This window comes from Protopterus annectens, chromosome 7.part0, assembly GCF_019279795.1.
Source record: "Protopterus annectens isolate FY-2018-M chromosome 7.part0, PAN1.0, whole genome shotgun sequence".
Classification (NCBI taxonomy): domain Eukaryota; kingdom Metazoa; phylum Chordata; order Ceratodontiformes; family Protopteridae; genus Protopterus; species Protopterus annectens.
The window spans coordinates 1145767103-1145790892 of record NC_056739.1 but is presented as its reverse complement, the minus strand read 5'-3'; the positions used below and the strand labels follow the sequence as shown (position 1 = coordinate 1145790892).

The 23790-nt window shown below is 37.9% G+C and overlaps 1 protein-coding gene across 4 annotated transcripts in view; it reads left to right on the top strand.

The window, feature by feature from the left end:
- CKMT1A (creatine kinase, mitochondrial 1A) overlaps nt 1-23790 on the top strand; it is a 176005-nt gene that overhangs the window by 126553 nt on the left and 25662 nt on the right. For all 4 annotated transcript variants that reach the window (XM_044077728.1, XM_044077726.1, XM_044077727.1 and 1 more), the window contains exons 5-6: nt 887-1108; nt 9034-9119. In XM_044077728.1, the coding sequence (XP_043933663.1) occupies nt 887-1108; nt 9034-9119 (308 nt within the window). The remainder of the gene's footprint in view (nt 1-886; nt 1109-9033; nt 9120-23790) is intronic.

The window sequence follows — 23790 nt, the reverse complement described above, 5'->3', positions numbered from 1 at the left end:
CAGGATGATTAGTAGCTTGGGCGTCTGAGTTTGCTAGCAGGAAGGGATGACCACTGGCACAGTTTAATCCCTGTAGGAGGATGGGAATGTAAAAGGGGGTATTGTCAAAAGAGGCAAGTGGGGAGGACATTAGCTGAGCTTCTGCAGAAGTGGGAGAGATACTCCAGCATGTCACCATTGCACACCATCCCTTCAGACTTTAGAAGAAAGCACCAGTAGAAAAATGGGAATATGGTAAAACATGCAAAACATCCCACTATAGAAATATGACTCATGGTCCCAAAAAAACTTAATCTTCATATTGGTTCCAAATCTTACAGATTGAGGCTGGTCAAGGTTAGAAGGGATAGGCAGACCCAACAATGGATGAAGGCACAGAGATGTACTGATCGTTGGCTGCATGGGAGAAAAGATAAAGTGAAAAAGGTATGTGGTATTGCCCTGAGACAGCAGAATGCATTAACCATATATTCTTTAGTCCAACTGCCCTTGCATATTCTTACACATGTAGGAGAATGGAAAAAATACACCGTTGGTTAGGTTGGATCAGCAGCTCATTCAGAAAGTAGGCGAATAGATCAGATGGTCTTGATCTGGCATTAAAATTGTTTACAAAGCCTTGTTTCTGTGAAAATTGGTGTTTGGTTTTAAACTGCATATTCTGGGAAAAATATACAAAAAGTTAGGACAGTGTAGTTTTTGCCTAATTTTTAACCTCTACACATAAGAACTTAAAAGTTTGTCAAATACACAGTGCCAAGAAGTACTGCTTTAATAAAGAATTAGTAATGATGCACTGATGAAATGCATTTTGTAGAGATGGTAGTCACAGTATTAATATAGCATTATGCTTTATCTAATGTTTTGTAGTTTTTTGCCCCATTAGATCAGATCAGGCTTCTTTGATGAGCGCTATGTCCTGTCATCCCGTGTACGCACTGGGCGCAGCATTCGTGGACTCAGTCTACCACCAGCATGTACTCGTGCAGAACGGAGGGAGGTGGAAAAGGTGGCTGCAGAAGCCTTAAGTGGCCTAAAAGGAGACCTTAATGGGAGATATTACCGACTCAGTGACATGACAGAAGAAGAGCAACAGCAGCTAATAGATGTAAGTAAAATGTGGGAAGAGTACAGCCATCATTTCACTCCATATATACTGAATTATCTGTTTCATTGAAAGTATCACTCCACTACTCTGAATGTCATTTTACTTCCTGATACAAGCACAGTTTATAAGGAATCTGTAGGGGTTCTGATGGTGATATATGAAATGTCTTGTAAAAAAGTTTAGGGAATGAGTTTATGATGGGTGGAGAAGCCACATGTTATGAAATTTAATTCCTTAATTCTGTAATACAAAACATTCATGTATCACACAAACCAGACCCCCTTCTGTATTCCATTTATCTGCTTTTTTAATGTTTGATCCCCATTAATTTCTATTAATTTGTAAGATTTATATATACAAATCCAGTGAAGAAGAGGTCCATCCTCAGTAACTGTTACAACTTACACCATAGGTATTAGGACTGTTCAGCTTACAAAGCATTTCATAAAAGCCAACTAATTTCCCATCCTATAATGCATACTGGAACATGTCTTCCCATTTCTTTTCTGCCATAAAAATCCAAAGAAAGAAGAAAATGACCTCAGCTTGCCTTATCAAAATGTCTAGTAACACACCAAAACACTTGGATATGTCCAAGATTTGAGTCACATTGGGAGTAATATTAGTCTATAATAACTCCTAGTTGTCGCATCTTATTATGCAAATGATCAACAGATTAACAGCAGACATAAGAAGGAGTAAATTACGGAGAACATAAATCAAAATATAGAAAGAAAGAGGCAAGTAGAGTGTGATGGTGTTTAGTGCCATGAACCAAGACGATATAATATTATCTACAGACACTGTTCATCTATGGAGGGACTAATATTGGTGATGCAACAAAAAACATTAGCTATAAGCCAGGGAGACATACATGGTGTCACTGCTTTTCATGGTATTTAAGAAGGAAAAAATAAGGAGTGGGAGAGGTTGTGGTATATGTTTAAAAAGGCATAAAGTATATGGTGTAGGAGGTCAGGGAGAATATAAGCAGAGGTTGATGAGAGGTGTCATCCTTAAACTGGAAAGGATATTGGATCTGTTATAGGTGCTTTGAAGACAAGACAAAGTGATGGCAAAGTCAGAAACTAAATTTGAGAATGAGCTGGTTGTGGGGATTATGCCTTGCAGTAGTTAATTTGCAGGTGGTCAGCCAATTGTAAGCAAGAATGAAAGTTATAGTCAATATTTTATTTAAGCTGGATTTAAGCAGAAGATAATGACTTTAGGAGGTAAGGAAATATTAGATTGTGGGCCATATAAGATGCATACAACATCTTCCTATTGCAGAGAAAGAGGGCAAGCTTTTATCTGGAACATTGTGCTCAACTTTGGATTCTACATCCAGAGAAAGACATAAAATAGGAGATGAGCAAGAAGCTAAGGAGATCAAATACATGGAGAATGAGGACTAGTATATGTTACTGACAGTTTATTCCCTGGAGGAGAAAAAGTAACAGAGAATATTTTGAAGATGTAGTAATGGTGCATCGTGGGAAGGGGGAGAAGGAGTGATATGAGCAGCAGTGCATCATGGGAAGGGGGAAAGGAGTGATATGAGCAGCAATGGGGGATAAAGAATTAAGCGTGACATCTATGAATATTAATTTAAGGACTGAGCAGAAGGGTATGGAATTAAATGGATGAAGTTGTAGACTGTAGATCTACACAGGTATTCAAAGATACCTGAGATTGATGAAAAAATGTGGGGAAGCGACTGGCAGCTGCAAATATCAGCTTCATTCCTGAGTCATAATTCTCACCTTCTTTGTGCAAGAATCAAGGGCAAAGGTGAAAGTAATGGAGGCAAAGGTTCAAAATCAGAAACATTTTTTAGAATGATAATAGAATAGAACAAGAGGCTTTATATCAACATATTTTCTGAAAAAAAATAAGTGTGAAACATTAATGTTTGGCATTACTGACTGTAATCCTCAATGATTATATAAGAAAAGCAAAAAATGTACAAAGGACAGGACAACAATACGAGGCAAAATCAAGAATATTCTGCAAAATCAGAGACAGCTGAGAAGTATGTACTGGGGTATATTTATGGATCAACAGATTTGATTTGTTTGGTGTATTTATGTTTGTGTGAATAAGCAATTACAGCATCATAACAGTATTAAGAACTATCAAATGAAGTGTTGGAAAGATTTTTGACACTGAGAATAGCTGTTGGATAAAACCTCAGATTAAAGTGTAGCACTCAGGGTAATGTGAGTATGAGTGGCATGACAAGAGTATAAAAAGATTGGTCTGCATCTACAGTAAAATTTATTTTTTTCCATCTTAAAATGCAACTTTTCTCTTAAAAAAGCTTTGTTTTCATGCCATATTACTGGATTTGTTATGATGAAGTTGTTTTGAATTATCACTTAACAACACCACTATCAAAGTAGAATCTTACACTAAGCTACTTGGAACCATAATTAATGACCAATTAAAATTTGACCTCCACACTCAACGGTGTATTAAAAAGATACATCAAAAACTTGGACTACTCTACAGGAACAAAAAATTCCTAACACCTAATTCCAAACTTTCTCTGGCCCATTCCTCTTTCCCTGTCTTCTCTATGCCTCACCAGTGCTTACACATCTACAAATGACCCTACTCAACAAGCTTTAACAAACATATAATAAAATAGCTAGATTTGCCAGCAACCAACCCTACAAAGCCCATCACTGCCTCACTCTAAAACAACTCCATTGGCTTGAATTCCCACAATTTCTGCTTTTGACCCAGTTACAAATCACACACTCCATTCTTAATAAACCTACAACCTGCTCTTCCCTTTCCTCTCTACCATCCTTCCATACACCTACTTGCTCACTCCGTAGCTCTGATCAAAATCTTCTGGAAATTACAAACCTAATTTATTTTATTTAATTAAGTTTGATGACCAGGGAAGTCCACTGGGCCAAGAAGAGCCCGTTTTCAATGGAGGCCTGGGGAGAAAAGCTCCACAATAATTGCAAGTTACATTTCACATGTTACAAAAGGACATAGTTCATACAGCTAATTAAATATTTACAGATAAGCTCCATGATATTTGCAGTTGGCTTGTCACAATGTTACAAATGTGAAAAGACATAATTCACTACAGAAATTTCAGCATTTACATAAAGTGAATATTTTTGTTATAAACTCAATTGTAGGTTTAACATTTCAAAATATACAGCTACTAGCCGTTAGTAGGTTAGGAAAATATTTTGCATGGACAGGGTAATAGTATATTTGAGATTGGAGAGTATAGTGCAATAGATATTAGAGAGAAAATTAGATTTTGGTAGGGGAGGGATTGTTTTGGGTGGGTTGAAGTAATAGTAGAGGTAGTTGGATGAGTCAGTGCAAGGTGGAATGGGGATGGAGGGGTTTAAGCTGGAGCGTGGCATGGGCATTCCCATTTGGAAGAAAGATGAGAGAGTAGCTGAGATTTGAAATCTGTATCATTAGGTAGGTTGTGTAGGTGTGTGGGGAGAGAGTTCCACTGTTTAGCTAAGGAGTAGGACAGCAGTAGATGGCCAGGAGGTCATGCAGGTTTGTGGACCTGAAGGAGATTTTGGTTTTTGGATCTGATTGAGCGGTTGGGAATGTAAGGTTTTAAGGAAGTAGCGAGAGTTCAGCAGTTGGCAGGTTTAAAGATGAGCTTGTGGGCAATGGTGAGTTGTAGGCAACTGAGGTAGTTAAGTAGTTCAAGCCAGCTGAGGGTGAGGAGGGAGTAGCAGCGGTGGGATGAGTTTTTTGAATTGGTTGCAAATTTGGAGATCTTGTGCTAGCAGGATTCAAGTTTGGACCGAAGGCCAAGATGAAGATTGGTAAAAAAGGGACACCATACATAAGGGAGGGGAGTAGGAAGGTGGATGCAAGAGTTTGACGGGTAGAGGTGCTTAGGAAGTGGTTGTGCCTGTAAAGGAGACCTAACTGTTTGTGGGTTTTCTTGATTGCGGAGTGGTTGTGGGTGTCAGATTTTAGTTCTTCATCAATAATGATGCCAAGAAGCTTGGTGCTGGAAACAATTTCAAGGAGGGTGTTGTTTTGGCTCTGTATGGTGAATGTGGTGATCTGCTGTGGCAACCCCTAATGGGAAAAGACAAAAGAAGATGATGATGATGATGGTGAATGTGGATTTGTCAATGGAGATTTTGCTAGGGGGAAAAACATTAGTTTGGTTTTATTTGCATTTAGTGCCAGATAATTAGACTGCATCCATGTTTCTGTTTTGGAGAAGGATAGTTGAGTTTTTGCTAGGAGCTCTGAGAGGGAGAAGGCTGAGCAGATGATTGTTGAGTCATCTGCATATTGGATGATAGATGAGTCTGGGATGGATTGGTGAAAGTTGTTAATGAATAGGTTGAAGAGAAGAGGGCCAAGAACAGAACCTTGTGGGACACCTGTGGGTGTGGGAAGGAAGGGGAGGTTGAAGTTTTCCATTGGACAGCTAACAGATGGCTACCTACCTAGCTATCAAATGGTCCTGCCCCTGCCAAGACCCTAAATAAAGTCTCCATTCTCTTTCCACCTGTTTTAATACTTCATTTAAAATTGCACTAGCCTTTCTGTTTCACCTGCAGAGGGCCTAACACTTTTGCTCTACTCCTACATTTTCTCTTCCTAACTAAATTAATTTGCAAATATTCTCCACTCTCATGCTACATCACTTTTAGTTAAAACAGTCTATAAAGATGGTATCCATAATGCTTTGTTCCCCTCACTTGTATATAATTTTCTTTTGCTCTGAACAATCATTTGCATTCTCCAGTTGCTACTTTACTAATTTCTTTCTCTGCCCTATATTAACTATTTATTTGTTTATCTTGTTGTGAACTTCAATTGTAATCGTGGTCTCTGCTCCATATCGACAATCAGTTTTTTGTTGTGAACCTCAGATGTAATTGCTGTCCTACAAATGTACATTGTTAAATATCTATCATGAATTATATTATTTTGTACTTTTTTTCAACCTTTTCTCCTCAGGTCTCTACTGAAAATGGGCTCCTCGCTCAGTTGGACTAATCCGGTTGACAAATGACAAATAAATAAATTTTAACTCACAAGGCTTCAAGTTGGAAAAAAATACACTGTTGTAATTTATCAAAATGTCACTTTTTTGAAAATTATGTTTCACAAATAGATTAAATGCTTTTTCCTGAAGAGAACAGTAAACTTGAATTTTGTAACCTTTTTACAATGTGTGGAGTGTTCATATTACGTATAGGGTAGTCGACTGGTGGTCTGCACTTCCCTTCATTAAATATATTCTGTAGGATCGATGTCTGCATCATTTTGTCCTCCAACAATGTCATAGGTGAATGATAATATGCATGTTGTTTAGGAGATGAAATGAATTGTCATTCTATAACCTAGTAAGCCAGTCACTAAGATCAAAGGATAAGAATTGAAGTGGCTTTAAAAGTTACCAGTCTCAGCAGGCATCTACTAGGTACATGAAGTAAGATACTTATTGTAATTAGACAGAATCCTGAATATATCTGATAACACACAAATTCTTGAAAGCGGTATCCTTTCCCTGTGCTGCAAGATGACAAGGACAGTGGCAGAAATAGACCTGACATATATGCTTCCATTTTAAATAACATTTGGAGATAAAATTATTTGGTACAAAAGGTTATGAGTATTATTATTATCGCTATCTCTAGGGGCCTTGTTTCCAAGAAAGGACTAGTTTATCTCTACATTCTTGACTAGTAGTCATTCCACATCAGGGACAGTGATGGACAGCCCAGAGAGCCAATCACCAGCTCTGCCAGTAGATGTATTATGTTTGGAGAATTCTGAGCCAGTTTACTGCTTCTTAATGGGGCTGTTACACAAAGAAATGCATTACCAGGACACCAAAACAGAGAACATCACCTACTGTTGTGACAAGGGCCTCATATAACTGTATTGCCTACTAGTGCATAATGTTTATTTTGCTCACTGTTTCACATATCGTAGGCTCCAAAAAATAAAAAAAGCTGGTAGGAATGTTGGATGTGTAAGCTACTCAGATTTTACTAGAAGCAATATGCCATCTATAATGTATTTACATGTATTCTTGTGTGGAGCTCCTGGGACATATAAACACAGTGATATCACACATACAGTGCTAGTATAACATATTCATACAGTGGCAGGCTGGATGGGTTAACAGAGGTTCCAACCTACTTTGAAATTTAACAACAACACCATGCATACGAGGTAATTATGGGATTATTTAAGTAAATTAGTTACTCCTTTTTATGAAAGCATATAAAATGTAAGGATTTGAGAATTGGTAAACTTAAATGAAGTTTTGCATATTTCATCATGCCATTCACTTTATCTAACTATCTGGATCAAGTTAGCTCCACTGTATAGTGGGGCCTATTCGATTCTTCATAGCAGACAGTACTTTGAGTCACTGGTATCACTGATGAGACATTTTCATATATCTATCAAAGACTTTCTGCAAAAAGCAATGGAGCCAAGCGTGTAATTACTTTGCTGATGTGGATGGCATGTACTCATGTAAAAGATGAGGCCAGAAAAAAAGGGCATCTGTTATTAGAGTTGTGTTTTTCATAGGTGACTTCTTAATCTATGTCAGGTATTACTAGTTAACCAATTTACTGACAACAAAACCCAAAGCTAGTACACACACGAATCTGTACAAATCACTTCAACAAATGTATAAAAAAAATTTTCTTAGTTAACTGCTTTCTCCTTTTTTTTTCACTTTTTGTTCTGAAGAAGTCTGGATATTGTTATTCTGAATGAAAGCGCTTAACTAACTAATAACAATTTTTTTTATACATTTGGTGAAGTGATTTTTATATATTTGGGTATGTACTGGCTTCTGGTTTTGGTGACGGTAAATCGGTTATCTTGTTTAGTTGTGGTCACCTGTTGCCTTGGAAATGTTATTACTAGTTAATTGTAGCAGCTTGGTATACATCTCAACTTCTTAGCCCAGGAATTCTGATGAAAGCCAAAAATAATGGTAGCAAAGGCCCAAAATTAGGTACAATTTTTAAATATTGCCTGTATAACCTTAGAAAGTGATAAACTAGCAGGGGTTGTATTACCACGCATTATCTGAAAGATATGAAGTATGAAACTCAGATGTTAGAAGGTGTTAGACTCAGCGACACAAGGTACAGGGTTTGATTCTTTTTTGAAAAGGAACTTGGCTAGACTTAAAATTGCCCACAAGGGCAACCCGCCTAGTACTTGCCTATAAACCTATGTTTGTCATTCTTTAGTGACTTCAGTCTTAGTGATTTCCCAGTAAACCACACATTTTATGAGGAACAAACCAAAAATATGAATCAGAACTCTAGATATTCTATGAAAATCTGGACAGTTGAGAGGTATGTATTCAGGGATAATTGTTGTTTACTTACCCAATGGCCAAATTGCAGTTAATCTGACAAAAAAAAATGCTGGTTCACACAGAAAATCTAAGGAATGTGCAATTCAAAAAATTACCAAAATGTTGTCAGAAAAGGCAAATAAATCCATGTTGTAACTTTTAGTAACTTAGCTGTTCCGAGTGTAAAGAATAAAATGACATCTCACAGACAGGAAATCCTTTATTGTCCGTGTGTTTATTTTGCTGAAGTTAGTTAAATAAATTTCAGAGTTTGTTGTGTAATCCACTATATTTTGTTCACATTTCACCATATTTATTTCAAAACTTACTTGAAACATTCCTGGTAAGCAAAAAATGTTACGTAAGTCATTTATTTAACCTCACCATCCACAGCTCCTTATTTGTGTACATTTATTTGTCGTATCTACTTATGCCTGTTGTTTGTCAATTTACATTACAAATATCAGCCTTAATGAATGTCTTCATCTCAAGTCCCAGTTTTGTTTTGTTGTGTACTTCATTGTGTGTAATAAAATTGCATTACAACATTTTCTCCTTTTCTGTCTAGGATCACTTCCTGTTTGACAAGCCAGTGTCTCCTTTGTTGACAGCAGCTGGAATGGCCCGGGACTGGCCAGATGCCCGTGGAATTTGGTAATTAATGCTTTCAGTCCGATGCACTTATATAGAACCATAATGGATATTTTCAGAACCCCTCAGTACAGAGCTTGGGAGGAGTACCCATCAACCCAGCCACTGATGTTAAATCGCTTTAACTCATTCACTTCAATGGAGCCCAGGAAGATTGCATTGTAACTTCCAATGGGTGGAGCCTAAGCTGACAGAATCAAATTAAGTCCTCACATTTCAAACAAATGTTCATATCTCTGGAACCATAGGGGTTATGAAAAAAGTATAAAAGGCAAACCTTTCAGCACAAACTATTGTTAAAATGGTAGTATTATTTGGGTTCCAGGACTTTAACTGAACTTTGTAAGTCACAGTAAACACAGTAACTATCACATTTGTAATATTTTGTAAACAACTTAGAATATTTCAGCAACCACTCTAGTTGCACGTATACTGTCAGCAGCATTTTATTCATCTAGCTGAGAGCTTTCATATGAGGCTAAGGAGTGCTGTCCATGTTACTTGGTTGTTGAGATATTTAGAAAATGTGAAAATTATATCTATATAAATTAATATCATAAAAACAACAGTTAATATGTCTTTAAAGACACTAGACAGAGGTCACAAATGTATGCAGTTCAGCTTGCCATTGTGTAAGCTTTAAGATCAAATCTTTTAAAACCTTGTACATAGCATGGTTTTGGAATTATTGATGCAAATATGAACAAACAATATTTGACACCTAGAGGCGTCAGTAGGAATTAACTGCAGATGCACCGATAGGCATCACTTGGATGTAATAAGTTAAAATTCTCATTACTCTGTGAACAGGCTCGTTAATTATGAGCACTGTTCTCGCCATTTTACATGGATCTAATAAATCCATATAATTCTCTTACCATTCATAATTACGAGATATTTGCTTAGCAGTTCTTTGCTCAGTAATGTGCAGTAAGAAGGTTACTATTACCATGCTGTTTTTAATCAAAGAAGCAGGCAAAGCCAAGGTTCCCCTCCCAACAGAGGCTGAAGTCAGTTTTCTATTTTGTACTATATTCGTATCACTCTTTCTGTTATACACTATTTCCTTATTATTTTACATCAAACTAAATCTCAATTGTGATAATACAGTGAAATGATAAACCAAAGATAAAGACTTTTTGGGAGATGTCTTCTTCAGTAGTGCAGAAAGAAATGCTATTGACTACACAATATATAGTGATAGGAAGTATTCAAGTGTAAGACCTCAAGAACATTTGTTTCTTGCTCTTCACTATATTAAGAAAATTAAATGCCAGAAAGTCTGATTATGACTGTACAGCATTTCATTATCCAGACAAGAGCATGGTTCCAATGCATCATATGCCTATTAATGCACTCATGCATGCACACAGGCATGCAGGCAGTTTTAATTCTCAGAAAAGTTTTTTTTTTTCTACACAGATCCTATTTATCGTAGGAAACAAGAACAGTTTCTGTTAAAAAATCATGTCTATCATAGTACAAAAGGTATTTTACTGACGTAAATGGCATAGATATTCTCTTATTCAAATGTGGTTTTTTTTTGTAGATCCAAGATTACCTTTCAAATTGCTTTCTAAGAGTCCTTTATACTCATCTGTTAAATCTCATTACTCTGTCCTGCCAGCATTCCTTAGATGGAATCTGTATTTGTCTTCTACTCCGACCATTACATTATTTCGTAAAGTGGTGCTGTGTCTGTTAATATAAATTACTCTGCCTTGCCAGCATTCCTTTGAAGGGATGCACATTTGTCTTCTATACTGACTGTTAATTTTACTTTGGAGACAATGACAAAACCTTCTCAACCTGTGCACATAGCAATGTTAGTTGGTTTCCTTAGCCAGGATGATTTTAAAGCTGCTGAATCTGATGTGCTTTGAGCCCTACATCATTTTCAATAAAACGAGTGTGCATTTGTCTACTAATTCTTCTTTCATGCCAAAGGTTATTGCTCTGCACCAAAAATGTAGCTCCCCTAAACTTCTCTCATTTTATATATACCAAGAAAACAGATTTTGTATAAACTTAACCTAAAAGATTGTTGTCAGCATATACTTTTTAAGAATCAGACAAGTCTATAAGTCTGAACAGCATTTTGTTTCTTTTGTACATAATACATTTGGTTTTACAGTAGAAAAGCAAGCTATTTCAAACTCAGTAATTCCATCTAGTGGATTATGCAGTTATTCCAGAGGTATAAAACCTCAAGCAATAATGACAGTATATTTTGCAACAGCAACAGTGATGTCCACTGCCTTTTTCAGAGGCATGAATTTAGGGGTCATTTAGGAGTCATTTGCAAAGCAGACACTTGGTACTTAGTAGTTATATTTATCAGACAGTACAAGTAAGATACAGTCTTCAAAGCCTGGCAAAGCTGTAGCTTTCATCCAGAATTTGGATATGCAGCTTATTCTACATACACAGATGTTCTTCATCTCACATTGCTGCAGTCCTTACTTATGGGTAGTCCGCTGTCCTCGGTCGGCCCGAATACCAAAGTATTAGGCTGACGTCGGTCATGGGCGCCCAGATCTGACATCAGAGCGTCAGGGTATAAAAGCACATGACCGACGTCATATCCCCAGTCTTTTTTGCCGCATGGTCCAATGCAGAAGCAGCGTTGCAAGTGCTGTTCGGCGTTCTGAAATTTTTCGAATTCGGAGTTTCAGACCGATACCAAGTTGGGCTAAGTACCCCGTTGGGGAATATTTTTGTTTTTTCTTGCCTCAGTTATTTACCGGATGTCAGAAAAAGTGAATAATTGTATTTCTTGTGGGAAACAGATACCGCATAGGGATTACCACTCACTTTGTATTCCTTGTTTGGGACCGGAGCACGACGTAGTCGGGTGTCGGTTTTGTGCTAGGTTCAATAAGCGCACTATAAAACGGAGGTTAGATTGCGCTAGGTTAGTCTTTGGCAAGCGGTGTAATTATAATATGCCGTCGGATCTTCCGACGCCCGCTTCCACGAAGAAGCGCAAAGACAAATCTGTGAAGCCTAGGCAGGATAATTCATCCGTTTCGGACGCCGGTCCATTAGAAGCTACAGGGGAACAGGTGGATCCGGCTGAAGTTTCTGTTGAGACTCAGGGGGAAACTTTGATTTTGCAAGAGGTGGCTTCTCAGGATTCAGGTCAGGCTGAAGGGGCCTCACAGGTTACTATTCTCCCTACTGTGCCTAAGGTGGTTAGGCCTTCTGCTACTATTTCTAAGGCTCCTTCTAAGGGCAGGTCTGTTTTGCCTTCCTCTGGTGTCAGTCCTGGTTCCTCAGGGTCAGTGCCTAAAAAGCACATGCTTAAAATGGCAGAAGATTTGATTACTTTAATTAGAGGTTCTATGCCCCCTCCTGATAAGAGGCCCAGGGTAGAGCTAGAGTTGGAAAGTTTGGAGCAGGCCTCAGATGATTCAGAGTCTTCTGTGGAAGACATTCAAGGTTTTCCTCCTTATTCGGATTCTGATGCAGAGGATTCTACTCCTTCTGCTTCTCCTCCTGAGGATTTTTCTTTTTCAGAAACTTTACATTCCATGAGGGAGCATTTTAAGTGGGAAGGACAGGATTTCTCTGATTCTCGGAAAAGGCTTCGGGAATTTTTGTTTTTACCACAGCATAGACCCTTAGCTATACCTCCAGTTTTGGATGTTGTTCAAGATGTTTTCTTGGAGGCTTCCCTTAATCCAGATTCTGTGCCTCCTGCGCCAGTCAAACCAGACAGGTATTACAGGGTGCTTGAGGCTCATAAATATCTGTATAAAAGTCCTAGGGCAGACCCAGAAACTATTAGTCAGGGGCCTAAGGGTGTTAGAGCTTCTGTTGTAAAAAATCCGGTTCCTCTAGATAAGGAAGCTAGAGCTTTGGATAGATGGGGGAAGAAGGTGTATACCTCTTCTACGTTAGCAATGAGGGCTTTAAATTGCCAGTTTCATATGTTGAAATATCAGAATTTCCTCCTTTCTCAGCTAAAATCTAAAGTGGATGCTTTAGCAGAGGGTATTGAGTGTAAAGAACTGCAGGATTTGGTACATGTCTCTGAACAGGTGGGCAAGCATTCTTTACAGTGTGGCTTTGATGCTTTACAGGCTTCTTCTAGGGTGGCTGCCACTGGTTCAGTTATTCGAAGGCACGCCTGGCTTAAGGATCAGAATTTGTCTGAGCATGTTAAGACTAGAATTCTGGATGCCCCTTTACAGTCTGAAGTTTTGTTTGGTCCTCCTGTAGAGTCTGTATTAAAGAAAATGGAGGACAAGGCTAAGTCTATGCAGACTGTTAAAGATTTTTTGCAGGTGCAACCTCCAAAGTTTAGTAGAAATTGGCCTACTAAAGGATGGACTTACCCTTCTTCTGATTCTCAGTCTAGGGGCAGATCTAGACGTGGTAGGGGCAGAGCTCAGAGTTCCTTCAGACCTAGAACATGGAGTTCGCCGGCACAGTCTGCAGGTGAGGGCAGGGGCCAGTCCTTTCGTAAACAGGCCCAATGACCTGCATTTTCAGCTGCCAGATTCCTCTTGCCTGGCAGCTCCTTTGGGAGGAAAGTTAGCACTTTTCAAGCAAAACTGGCTTTTAGTCACCCAGGACAAATGGGTATTGGACATTATAAACCGAGGCTACAAGTTTTATTTCCATACATTGCCTCCTTTCAAAGGCATGCCAGATGTTCCCCCTCGGCAAAGGTTAGAGGCTCACAAACAGATTTCTTTACTTCTTCAAATGGGAGCTATACAGCCAGTTCCTCTGTCAGAAGTGGGCCTAGGATTTTATTCTCGCCTGTTTCTAGTTCCAAAGAAAGGGAACACGTGGAGACCGATTTTGGATTTATCTATCCTCAACACTTATCTGGACATTCCAAAGTTCAAGATGCTGACGTTACAACAGCTTTTACCTCTGTTGGGAAAAGACCACTGGATGGTAACTCTGGATCTCAAAGAGGCTTATCTTCATGTTCCTATCAGGCCCAGTTGCAGGAGGTACCTGCGTTTTCGAGCTGGAAATTTACATTATCAGTTCTCTGCATTGCCCTTTGGCTTATCTACTGCGCCCAGAGTGTTCACAAAGGTTCTGGCTCCAGTGATAGCCTTTTTCAGGTTAAGAGGAATACAGATTTATCCTTATTTGGACGATTGCCTGATTATTGCTCAAGACAAAGACGAACTTCTTCATCATCTACAATATGTGATGGTAGTGTTAAGATGCCTAGGGTATTCTGTGAACGAAACAAAGTCCAGTCTAGTACCCTCTCAGGACATGTGCTTTCTGGGTGTGAGACTGAATACAGCTTCCCAGATGGCTTTTTTGACCCCGGACAAACAAAGAAGCCTTTCTCTTTATTTCCATCAAATGTCTCTACAGTCCAGGCTGACTGCAAAGACAGTCCTTCAAGCTTTGGGGTTCATGGCATCTTGTATTCTGGTGCTTCCCAATGCCAAACTGCATATGAGGAAGCTTCAATGGTATCTCAAAAATGTATGGACACAACACTGCCAAGATCTAGACACTGTCATTCAGGTAATACCTTGCATTCAGAAGGAATTTTTGTGGTGGGCTCAGGAATGTCACCTAAACAAGGGACTCTCTGTGACCCGACCAGAGGCGAGTCAGATTCTAACGACAGATGCCTCGGACAAGGCTTGGGAGCACACCTCAATGGAAAATGGGTGCAAGACACGTGGCCTGTCAGACTTCAACATTTGCATATCAACTTGAAGGAGATGTTAGCAGTCCAGTTTGCATTAATGGCTTTCAAGGATTTACTTCACCCAGGGCAGGTGTTGATTCAAACAGACAACACTACTGTCATGTGGTACATCAACAAGCAAGGGGGAACCCATTCATACCCACTTTGCAGGCAAGCGATGATTTTGTGGGAGACTGCTCTCAGTTTACACCTCAATCTTCAAGCAAGGTTTCTGCCAGGAGCACAGAACTCCTTAGCAGATGTGTTGAGCAGACAGATAGTGGATCCTCACGAGTGGAAATTGGATCCTCATGTATTCCAGCAGTTGACAGTGTTATGGGGGACTCCAGACATAGATCTGTTCGCTTCTCCACTAAATTACCAGTTGCCAAAGTTTTGCACAAAAAGGTTTCATCACACAGCTTGGAAGGTGGATGCTCTATCGTTCAGTTGGAACAATCTTCATGTCTATGCCTTTCCACCTCTGCCTCTCCTCCCCAAGGTACTCTTGAAGGCCAGACAAGACAAGCCATCCATGATTCTGATAGCACCGGATTGGCCTCGACAGCACTGGTACCCACTTCTGAGGAGTTTAGTAAGGGAGCCTCCATGGCCTCTACCTTTAATTCCGCATCTTTTGTCTCAGGAGGGCAGTCACTTCCTCAATGTCAGGATTCAGTCTCTGCATCTAACAGCTTGGCATATTCTGTTTTAGACCCTGGAGGGTCTCAGCTGCCACAACAAGTTTTGAATGTTATTTTGGAGGCCAGAAGGCCTAGTACAAGGAAAGTTTATGCTGATAAATGGAGGAGATTTTTTATTTGGAGCAAATAGAAGGATTTTGATGTTTCCAAGCCTAATTTAAGTGCTTCTCTTCAATATCTGGCTGAGTTACTGGACAAAGGTTTGTCTTTCTCCTCTATAAAGATTCATGCTGCAGCCATTTCTGCTCACTATGATTGTGACCCTCCTTTATTCTCTCATCCTTTGTTTAAGCAATTTCTTAGAGGGGCAAAGAACATAAGACCCCCACGTAGAGCTCCTACTCCTGCTTGGGATCTCAATTTTGTGTTGGAAAAACTTACTCTACAACCTTTTGAGCCTGCAGCTACGGCCGAGTTAAAGTATTTGTCTTGGAAAACTGCTTTTTTGTTGGCCATTACTTCTGCAAGAAGGGTTTCTGAATTACAGGCTCTTATGGCAGTGGAGCCTTTCCTGATTTTTCATAAGGATAGGGTATCTTTGCGTACTAATCCTTCCTTTATGCCTAAAGTGGTTTATAGTGTGGCCTTAAACCAAACTATTCATTTGCCTACTTTTTATGCAAACCCCAAAATAAAGGGAGAAGATTTTGCATACTTTGGATATTCACAGGCAGTTGCGTTATTATTTGAGCAGAACCAAGGAGTTCAGACAGTCTCAGCAGTTGTTTGTTTCTTTTGCTTTGGGTTCTCAGGGTAAACCTGTTTCAAAACAAACTATTTCTAAGTGGATTGGGTTGTGTATTTCTTTCTGTTATTCCCATCATGGTAAGGAGATTCCGGCTGGAATCAGACCTCATTCCACTAGAGCTACTGCCACCTCTACTGCCTTTCTAAGGGGGGTAGCTACAAAAGATATTTTGGAAGCAGCTACTTGGAGTTCAGTACATACTTTTTCTAAACATTACCACCTTCCTCTTTATTCTAAGTCTAGGGCTGGATTTGCCACTGCTATATTACAGGGCATTTTAGCAGCCCCTAATGCTTTATGATTTTGCCATCCTCCCTTTCCCGTTGCTTTGGGATTCTACCCATAAGTAAGGACTGCAGCAATGTCAGATGAAGAACATAGTACAGTTTTGTACCTACCATAAATGTAGATGTTCGAAGATCCACATTGCTGCAGTCCAATTTAACCTCCCTCCTTCCCCACTGTAGTTTGGCATGGTTATATGGTTTGATGATTGTTGTTGGGCCTGTTTTTGGGAGGTATTCTGTTTTTGGCTGTGGCTTTCTTTTTAGGGCCTTCTGACATCTGGGGCAAGAAAAGACTGAAGATATGACGTTGGTCATGCGCTTTTATACCCTGACGCTCTGATGTCAGATCTGGGCGCCCATGACCGACGTCAGCCCAATACTTTGGTATTCGGGCCGACCGAGGACAGCGGACTACCCATAAGTAAGGACTGCAGCAATGTGGATCTTCGAACATCTACATTTATGGTAGGTACAAAACTGTACTTTGCTATTAAGGCAGAGCAGTAAAATATCTGTACCATTATGTGAGGTACTTACTATAACATGAGATGACTGCAGTGCCCCTGTCATTACAGTAATGGCTGTCTTTCTGAACCCTTTTTATATGCGTTTGTTTTGCTTTACAGGACTTTCTCTTTGCATTTACAGTCCATGTGTTGTTTGTCAGGTGTGACATTTAATGAATGATAAAATCACCAAACAGCACCCAAATAGCCAGTAATCCAAAAAACAATGCAGTAGGTGAAACAATGAAGCCACAGAGACTAGTTTGGCCTGTGATTGATGACAGCGTTGTGTTGTTCTTGTGGAGTCTGCACGTGCAGTGAAGTTATGGGCATAGGATTTAACCATCCCTCACATTAAATGTGTCCTGAATAGAGTAGCTTTATAGGTCTGTTGATTTCCCTTTGAGCCCACATCTGATGAAGTAATATGTAAACGAAAACGTAATGTGGAACGTTTATATGTGCTAAGTGTTGCTGGAAGTGAAAGCTGTTTTAAAACTATTAAGTTTTTCATCTCATCCATTCCTTCTCTGTGGCTTCATTGTTTCACCTACTGCATCGTTTTTTGGATTTAATGAATGATAATACTCAGCCCTGCTTCACCTGCAGTCTGTCACTTGGACAGTATGGTGGATTAGCTTTTGGCCTGGAATAGGGCTTAATTTATGGAGAGACAATGGATGATGGCTGTCATCAGACAGTACTTAACATAAAACACTTCATTTATAGGGTTGCATTTTACTAGGTATATAGTACAGCTTTTGTCTTTTATGCAACAGCATGGTCTGTGTCATATACCACAGCATCATTGTATATGAAAAAAATAAAAAAGAAACTACAAAGATTTGGTGAATTAAGTACCTCTGTAGTATCCAATGAAAGTAAATAAAAAAAAAAAAAAAGAGGTGACAAACAAGGCTGACATAGTATAAAATACTGTTTATTAAAATAAAAAAGTAAGCACTTTTGCGTCTAAAAGGACAGTTCTTCAGACTTTCAATACAACCAAAGGCAATGACTCCCTTATATACAAGATAACAAATTAATTCAATTAAGCATGCAAATCAACCAATAATCTCAAAAAAACACAAAAAACACACAAAGAACAATTACAAAACGTAATGCTTGCACCCTGGCATTTTGAATATACATATACATATTCTCATTAAACTATGTCAAAAAGCATTGATATAAAAATATATAAAAAGTATATGTAAAATATATATAAAAAATGAATACAAATATATATATATATATATATATATATATATATACACACACACACACACACACACACACACACACACACACACACACACATACAAGCACATACATATATATATAAATATATATATATATATATATATATATATATATACACACACACACACATCCCTACATGTGAACTCTGCCTGCAATGGTACAGATAGAATACAATCTCACTATCTCAAAACATATAGGATCTATATCATTTTAACACAAGCCTAAAATACAAGCAATAACATATATGAGAAAAATATATATTTAAAAAAATATATATAAACAACACTTAGATATAGAACAAGTACATGTATGAAACACGTATATGAAAGGCTTAAGTGAGATCTTCTCCTTTAAACCATAGGCTTTATCAGCCTGCATCCTGATGATCCACCGAGTCTCTTTCTTTTCTGTCAAATTTCTGAGGTTGCCTCATTTAGCACTACGATGGGTAAGTTCTGTAGCTAAAAACAAGAAACTATGGGTGGAACCATGACTAAGTATAGGTTTAGCTAATGCGTTGTTTTCATCTTCTTTATTTATTGCATATAAATGCTCTTGCACATGCTCTCTTAATGTATGGTTAGTCTTGCCTATATAAAAGGCAGGACATTTTGTGCAAGACGCCAAATATACTAGATCTCTAGTTCTGCGGTCAGCATAATGCTTAAACTCATATATAACACTAGTAGTAGGATGACTAAACCTATTACTATTAAGCATATAGAAACAATGGTTGCAAATCCTACCACTGAAGGTCCCTTGTCACTGTGATGTGATGCTGTTTACATCATTGTCTCTATCATTATAACATAACAATTTTTTCAGTGATTTATTATTTCCCCACGAAAAGCTGGGCCTAATACCCACGACCTCTTGCACCTTCTCATCTATAGTAAGTAGCTGCCAATTTTTGTGAATTATATCACATACAACCTTTTTATTAGAAGAGTATGGAATTGTCATTCTATACTTACATGGTCTCTCAGTGAGGGATTCATCTAGTTGCTCCCTTCTAGCTCTAAAATGGGGTCTTCCTCTATGTGTCCTGTCAATTAAGTTTTCATCCCTCAAATGACTACATTCATGGGATTTATATCCTCTAGCCAAAAACTCTTTCTCAAGGCTGTAAGGCTGCCTCACAACCTGTGTCTGAACTAGTTAATATCGACACTAAGGCCCTGACATTAAATTATATTCCTATAGATATGCGTTGGATGCATACTCTGCCGATGTAGTAAATTATATCTTCTACAACTCTTCCTGTACATCTCAGTGCTAGTTTGCCTTCCACTCTTAGAAATGAATACATCCAAGAATTCTATGTCTTCAGAGGATCATTTTGCTTTGAACCTCAGAAAATGTTTCATAGAATTGATATATTCTATAAAACCCTGTAGCTCACTTTCAGAGGCATTGAAAAAAAGGAACACAATGTCAGCAAATCTTTTATAATAGGGTATGTATCTGGAGTATCTATCATTGGTCAAGATGAAGTCCTTCTCCCAATATGCCATAACCAAGTTTGCATAGGACTTGGCACATGGCGTACCCATGGCCGCCCTATTCCTTTGCAAAAAATACTCCCCATTAAATGAAAAGACATTATTAGTTAAAATCAATTCAAGCAATATACAGTACAGCTGGACCTTATTGTTAGGAACACCATCCTGTCTCAGGACCTGCCTGACAAAATCTAAGCCACCCTCATTCAGTATCATAGTAAATAATGACATTACATCAAAGGTAACCAGAAAGGTCTCATGGCTAAAAATATCATATTGAGACAGTGTACATAGAAAGTGCTCTGTATCTCTAATAATCGTGGTAGTTCTATCAACTACATGTCTCAGCTGTTTTTCTACAAAAATAGATATTGGCTCAGTGAGCCATCCTTTGCTCGAAACAATGGGTCTAAGGGGAGGGTCCTGGTAATTCTTATGTATTTTAGTGAGTCCTCTGATACTTGGGATGTAAGGTGTTTTAACTAAAAAGCACTTATACAGTTCTGGTGCTATCATACTAGACATAAGGAATTCATACAAGTCAGTATGTACATCACAAATTACCTTATTGAGTTGCTCATTGTTCAACTTAGCATAGGTATCAGTTTCACTCAACATATCACTCATCTTCCTTTATAATCAATAGCATTCATTACAACTGTAGCCCCCTCCTTATCAGCTGGTCTAATAATGATGAATGGATTATATTTTAAACTTAATAAAGCTCTATACTTGCTACTTGATATATTAGAAAAAATATTTGTCCTATTTAAAGAAGTAGCCATATCAATAATGTCCTTCTCACATGCCTTCTCAGAAGCTTCTATAAGTGGATGTAAAACTGGTGAGAAACAGGTTGGTTTCTTAAAACTCGACACATTGCTATTAGTATTTCCATACATTACACCAAGCATGACATTTCTGCAAAACATCTTATTATCAACAATGAAATCTACAGTGTCTGTTTTTATAGAGGGTATAAACAACAAACCACTCTGCAGTAACTTCATTTTGTCAGCATTTAAAGTATAGTGAGAAATGTTCACAACTAGTCCAAAGTCAAGGTTTTCAATATTTTTTTTTTTGTTTGCATCCTCAAATCCGTTGTTTGCTCTGAATCCATTCTCCACTTTCTCCCCCTGCTCTGCGAATGCTGCAGTAGTGGTTGCTTCTTTATCAGAAGTGGAGAAACCAGAAAAGCTGACTGTTCAATACTTTTAATAGCTTCCTTGACTTTTCTCCTAATGTCATCTATGTTAGAGTCAGAGGCGGACGTTGTAGGATGCTCTTCAGAAAAACTTTCCATGGCCACACCAGCAGAGGATTCATTTAATTGGCTACATGGACTCTGAGGATCCAATCTGTTTTTTACAATAGAGTCTTTGGGCCAGGCAAAAACCTGCCCTTTTCTAAAGTCCCCAAAGTCTCTTTCTAACTTTTTCCTTTCTTGTAGATGCAGTTTTTGTTCAAAAGCTGCTACATTAGTTGTCATTTCCTCCACAAACCCATTTAACCTGCTTAGTGACGTAATTATGTTCATTTGTTCCTGCATATTCATGATTACATTCATCAGCTCACTTTCCAAAAACATATAGTGTTCCACCAACAGTCTCATATATCCAAAGCTGGTCTTTAAATTAAGTTTCTGCTACTTAGCAAGTAAATCTGGATAATTAGTGTCGTATGTGGGCATTTTGAGAACACTTAAACCCCATGGCACTACTTTAAAGTTCAAACAAGCCTTGATGTGTTTGTGTTGCCATTGTACTCATTTTTAACTGCAAAACCTTGTTTTCAATGTCGCTTTAGCAATTAAACATTCTCTGTGTCACGGTTATCACCATCAACATCAGTGCGTTCGTTGGCAACATAATTCAATAGCGGATTATCCTCTGTATATAACAATCTCTTGAATGTATCAGCTCTGATAGTAGTTCCTCTCTGAATAGGATTATATTCCAACTCAAGCTTCATTCCCTCAGCCATGCTCCACCAACTCAAAGAGCCACAGAAAATATCAAAAAAACATGAAGAGTTGGTGAATTAAGTACCTCTCAGTATCCAACGAAAGTAAATCAAAAAACAAAAAAAAGTAACAAACAAGGATGACAGAGTATAAAATACTGTTTATTAAAATAAAAAAGTAAGCATGTTCGTGTCTACAAGGACGCTTCTTCAGACTTTCAATACAACCAAGGGCAATGACTCCATTATATACAAGCTAACAAATGAATTCAATTGAAACATGCAAAACAACCAATTATCTCAAAAACCACAAAAAAATACACAAAGAGCAATTACAAAAATTGATGTTTGCACCCTGGCATTTCGTATATACATATTCTCATTAAATTATGTCAAAAAGCATATATATATATATATATATATATATATATATATATATATATATATATATATATATATATATATATATATATATATATATAAATGAATACAAATATATATGCATATATATACATTCCTACATGGGAATTAAATCAGCATATCTACAGCCAAGTTTACAGCCAAAAATGAATGCAGTAACGTACTACTTATAAACTCTGCCTGCCGTTTGTATATGACACACATTTTTACATTAAGATTCCTTCTCAAAGCAGGCAACCTCCTTATAATCTGTTTAGATGGGGAGTGGTTAAGACTTGTATATTGCAATTTTTAAAATATGACTCCTTTCAAGATTTCTTTCATGATATCTCTATTTGATTTTTTTTGATAGTCTCTGTAGCTTCAACCTCTGAGCTGGACCATAATCACTTCAGCTGTACTGTCTTGTTTATGTAGTGAATTCATTCAGTTACAGCTCAGTGGAAGCATACTAAGTAAGTAACGGGTGCCTAATAAAGGCTTGAATATTCATCCAGTTACCTAGGATTATCCTTCTCAAATTCCAAAATGTTAACATTACATGACTTTGGATACTGCAATATAAATAAGACAGAATAAGAAGATCATGAGTTTGTCTAATGTGTCTGACTATTGCAGCTAGCTTAGAGAAGATGGTCATCCCTTTTCCATCTTATCCCTCTAAGTATTACAAGCTGTTTTAAATGCCTTGACGGTCTTAGTCTCCACCACCCACTCCAGCAGCTGGTTGCATCTCTCAGCCACCTTCTCTGTGAAAAAAATATTTTCTCATATCTTGATTAACTGTGCTCCTATGATGTAATGGTCATGGTTCTTCATTCATCCCATGTCCTTCCTTTCCAATATGATTCACTGACATTTTACTTTCAATGCCATGCATATTCATACTGTATCCACTGTCTGTCTGTCTTTTACAGTGAAAAGATGTATAACAACTGTCACACAGTACAGTACAGTATGTGACATGAGATCGTGTTCCTTTATAAAGGTCTTTGATAATGGGAATAGAGTATCATGTGATACCTTGCCATCAGTCAGTCTGTAGAATGTTAGCTTATTTATAACTTATTTACAGCTGATAATCTGTAATCATTTTTAATGAAAAGTACAGGTTGTTATCAGAGTATTTTTGTAATATTGGCACATTTTCATTCTCAGTTTCCTGCATTCTGATTGATTTTTTTTTCATTTTTAAGTTTTCTTATTGCTTTAGTTTATATATATATATATAAAACTCTACGTTTTACTTTATATCTATTTTTATGCAACCCAAAGGGAAGAGAGATATGTATGTGCCTGTATGCATATATACATTATATGATTAGGGATATTAAAAATGTGGACCTGGAACTGAAACTTATGATGGGTCTATGTGTATTCTCTGTGCATGATTGTGTATATACCTATAGTAACACAGAGAGATACAGACACACACACACAGTACATAGAGTCTGCTGAATATGCTGCAAAAATGAAAAAAACGAAGAGCCTGTTATGTGCTGCTGTGCCTCAAAACCTCACCATAACAACTTTGAAAGGTGCATAACAACTTTCACTATGTACTTTTCAAAGCCTTCTGATTGTTTTTTATGGCACAGCATA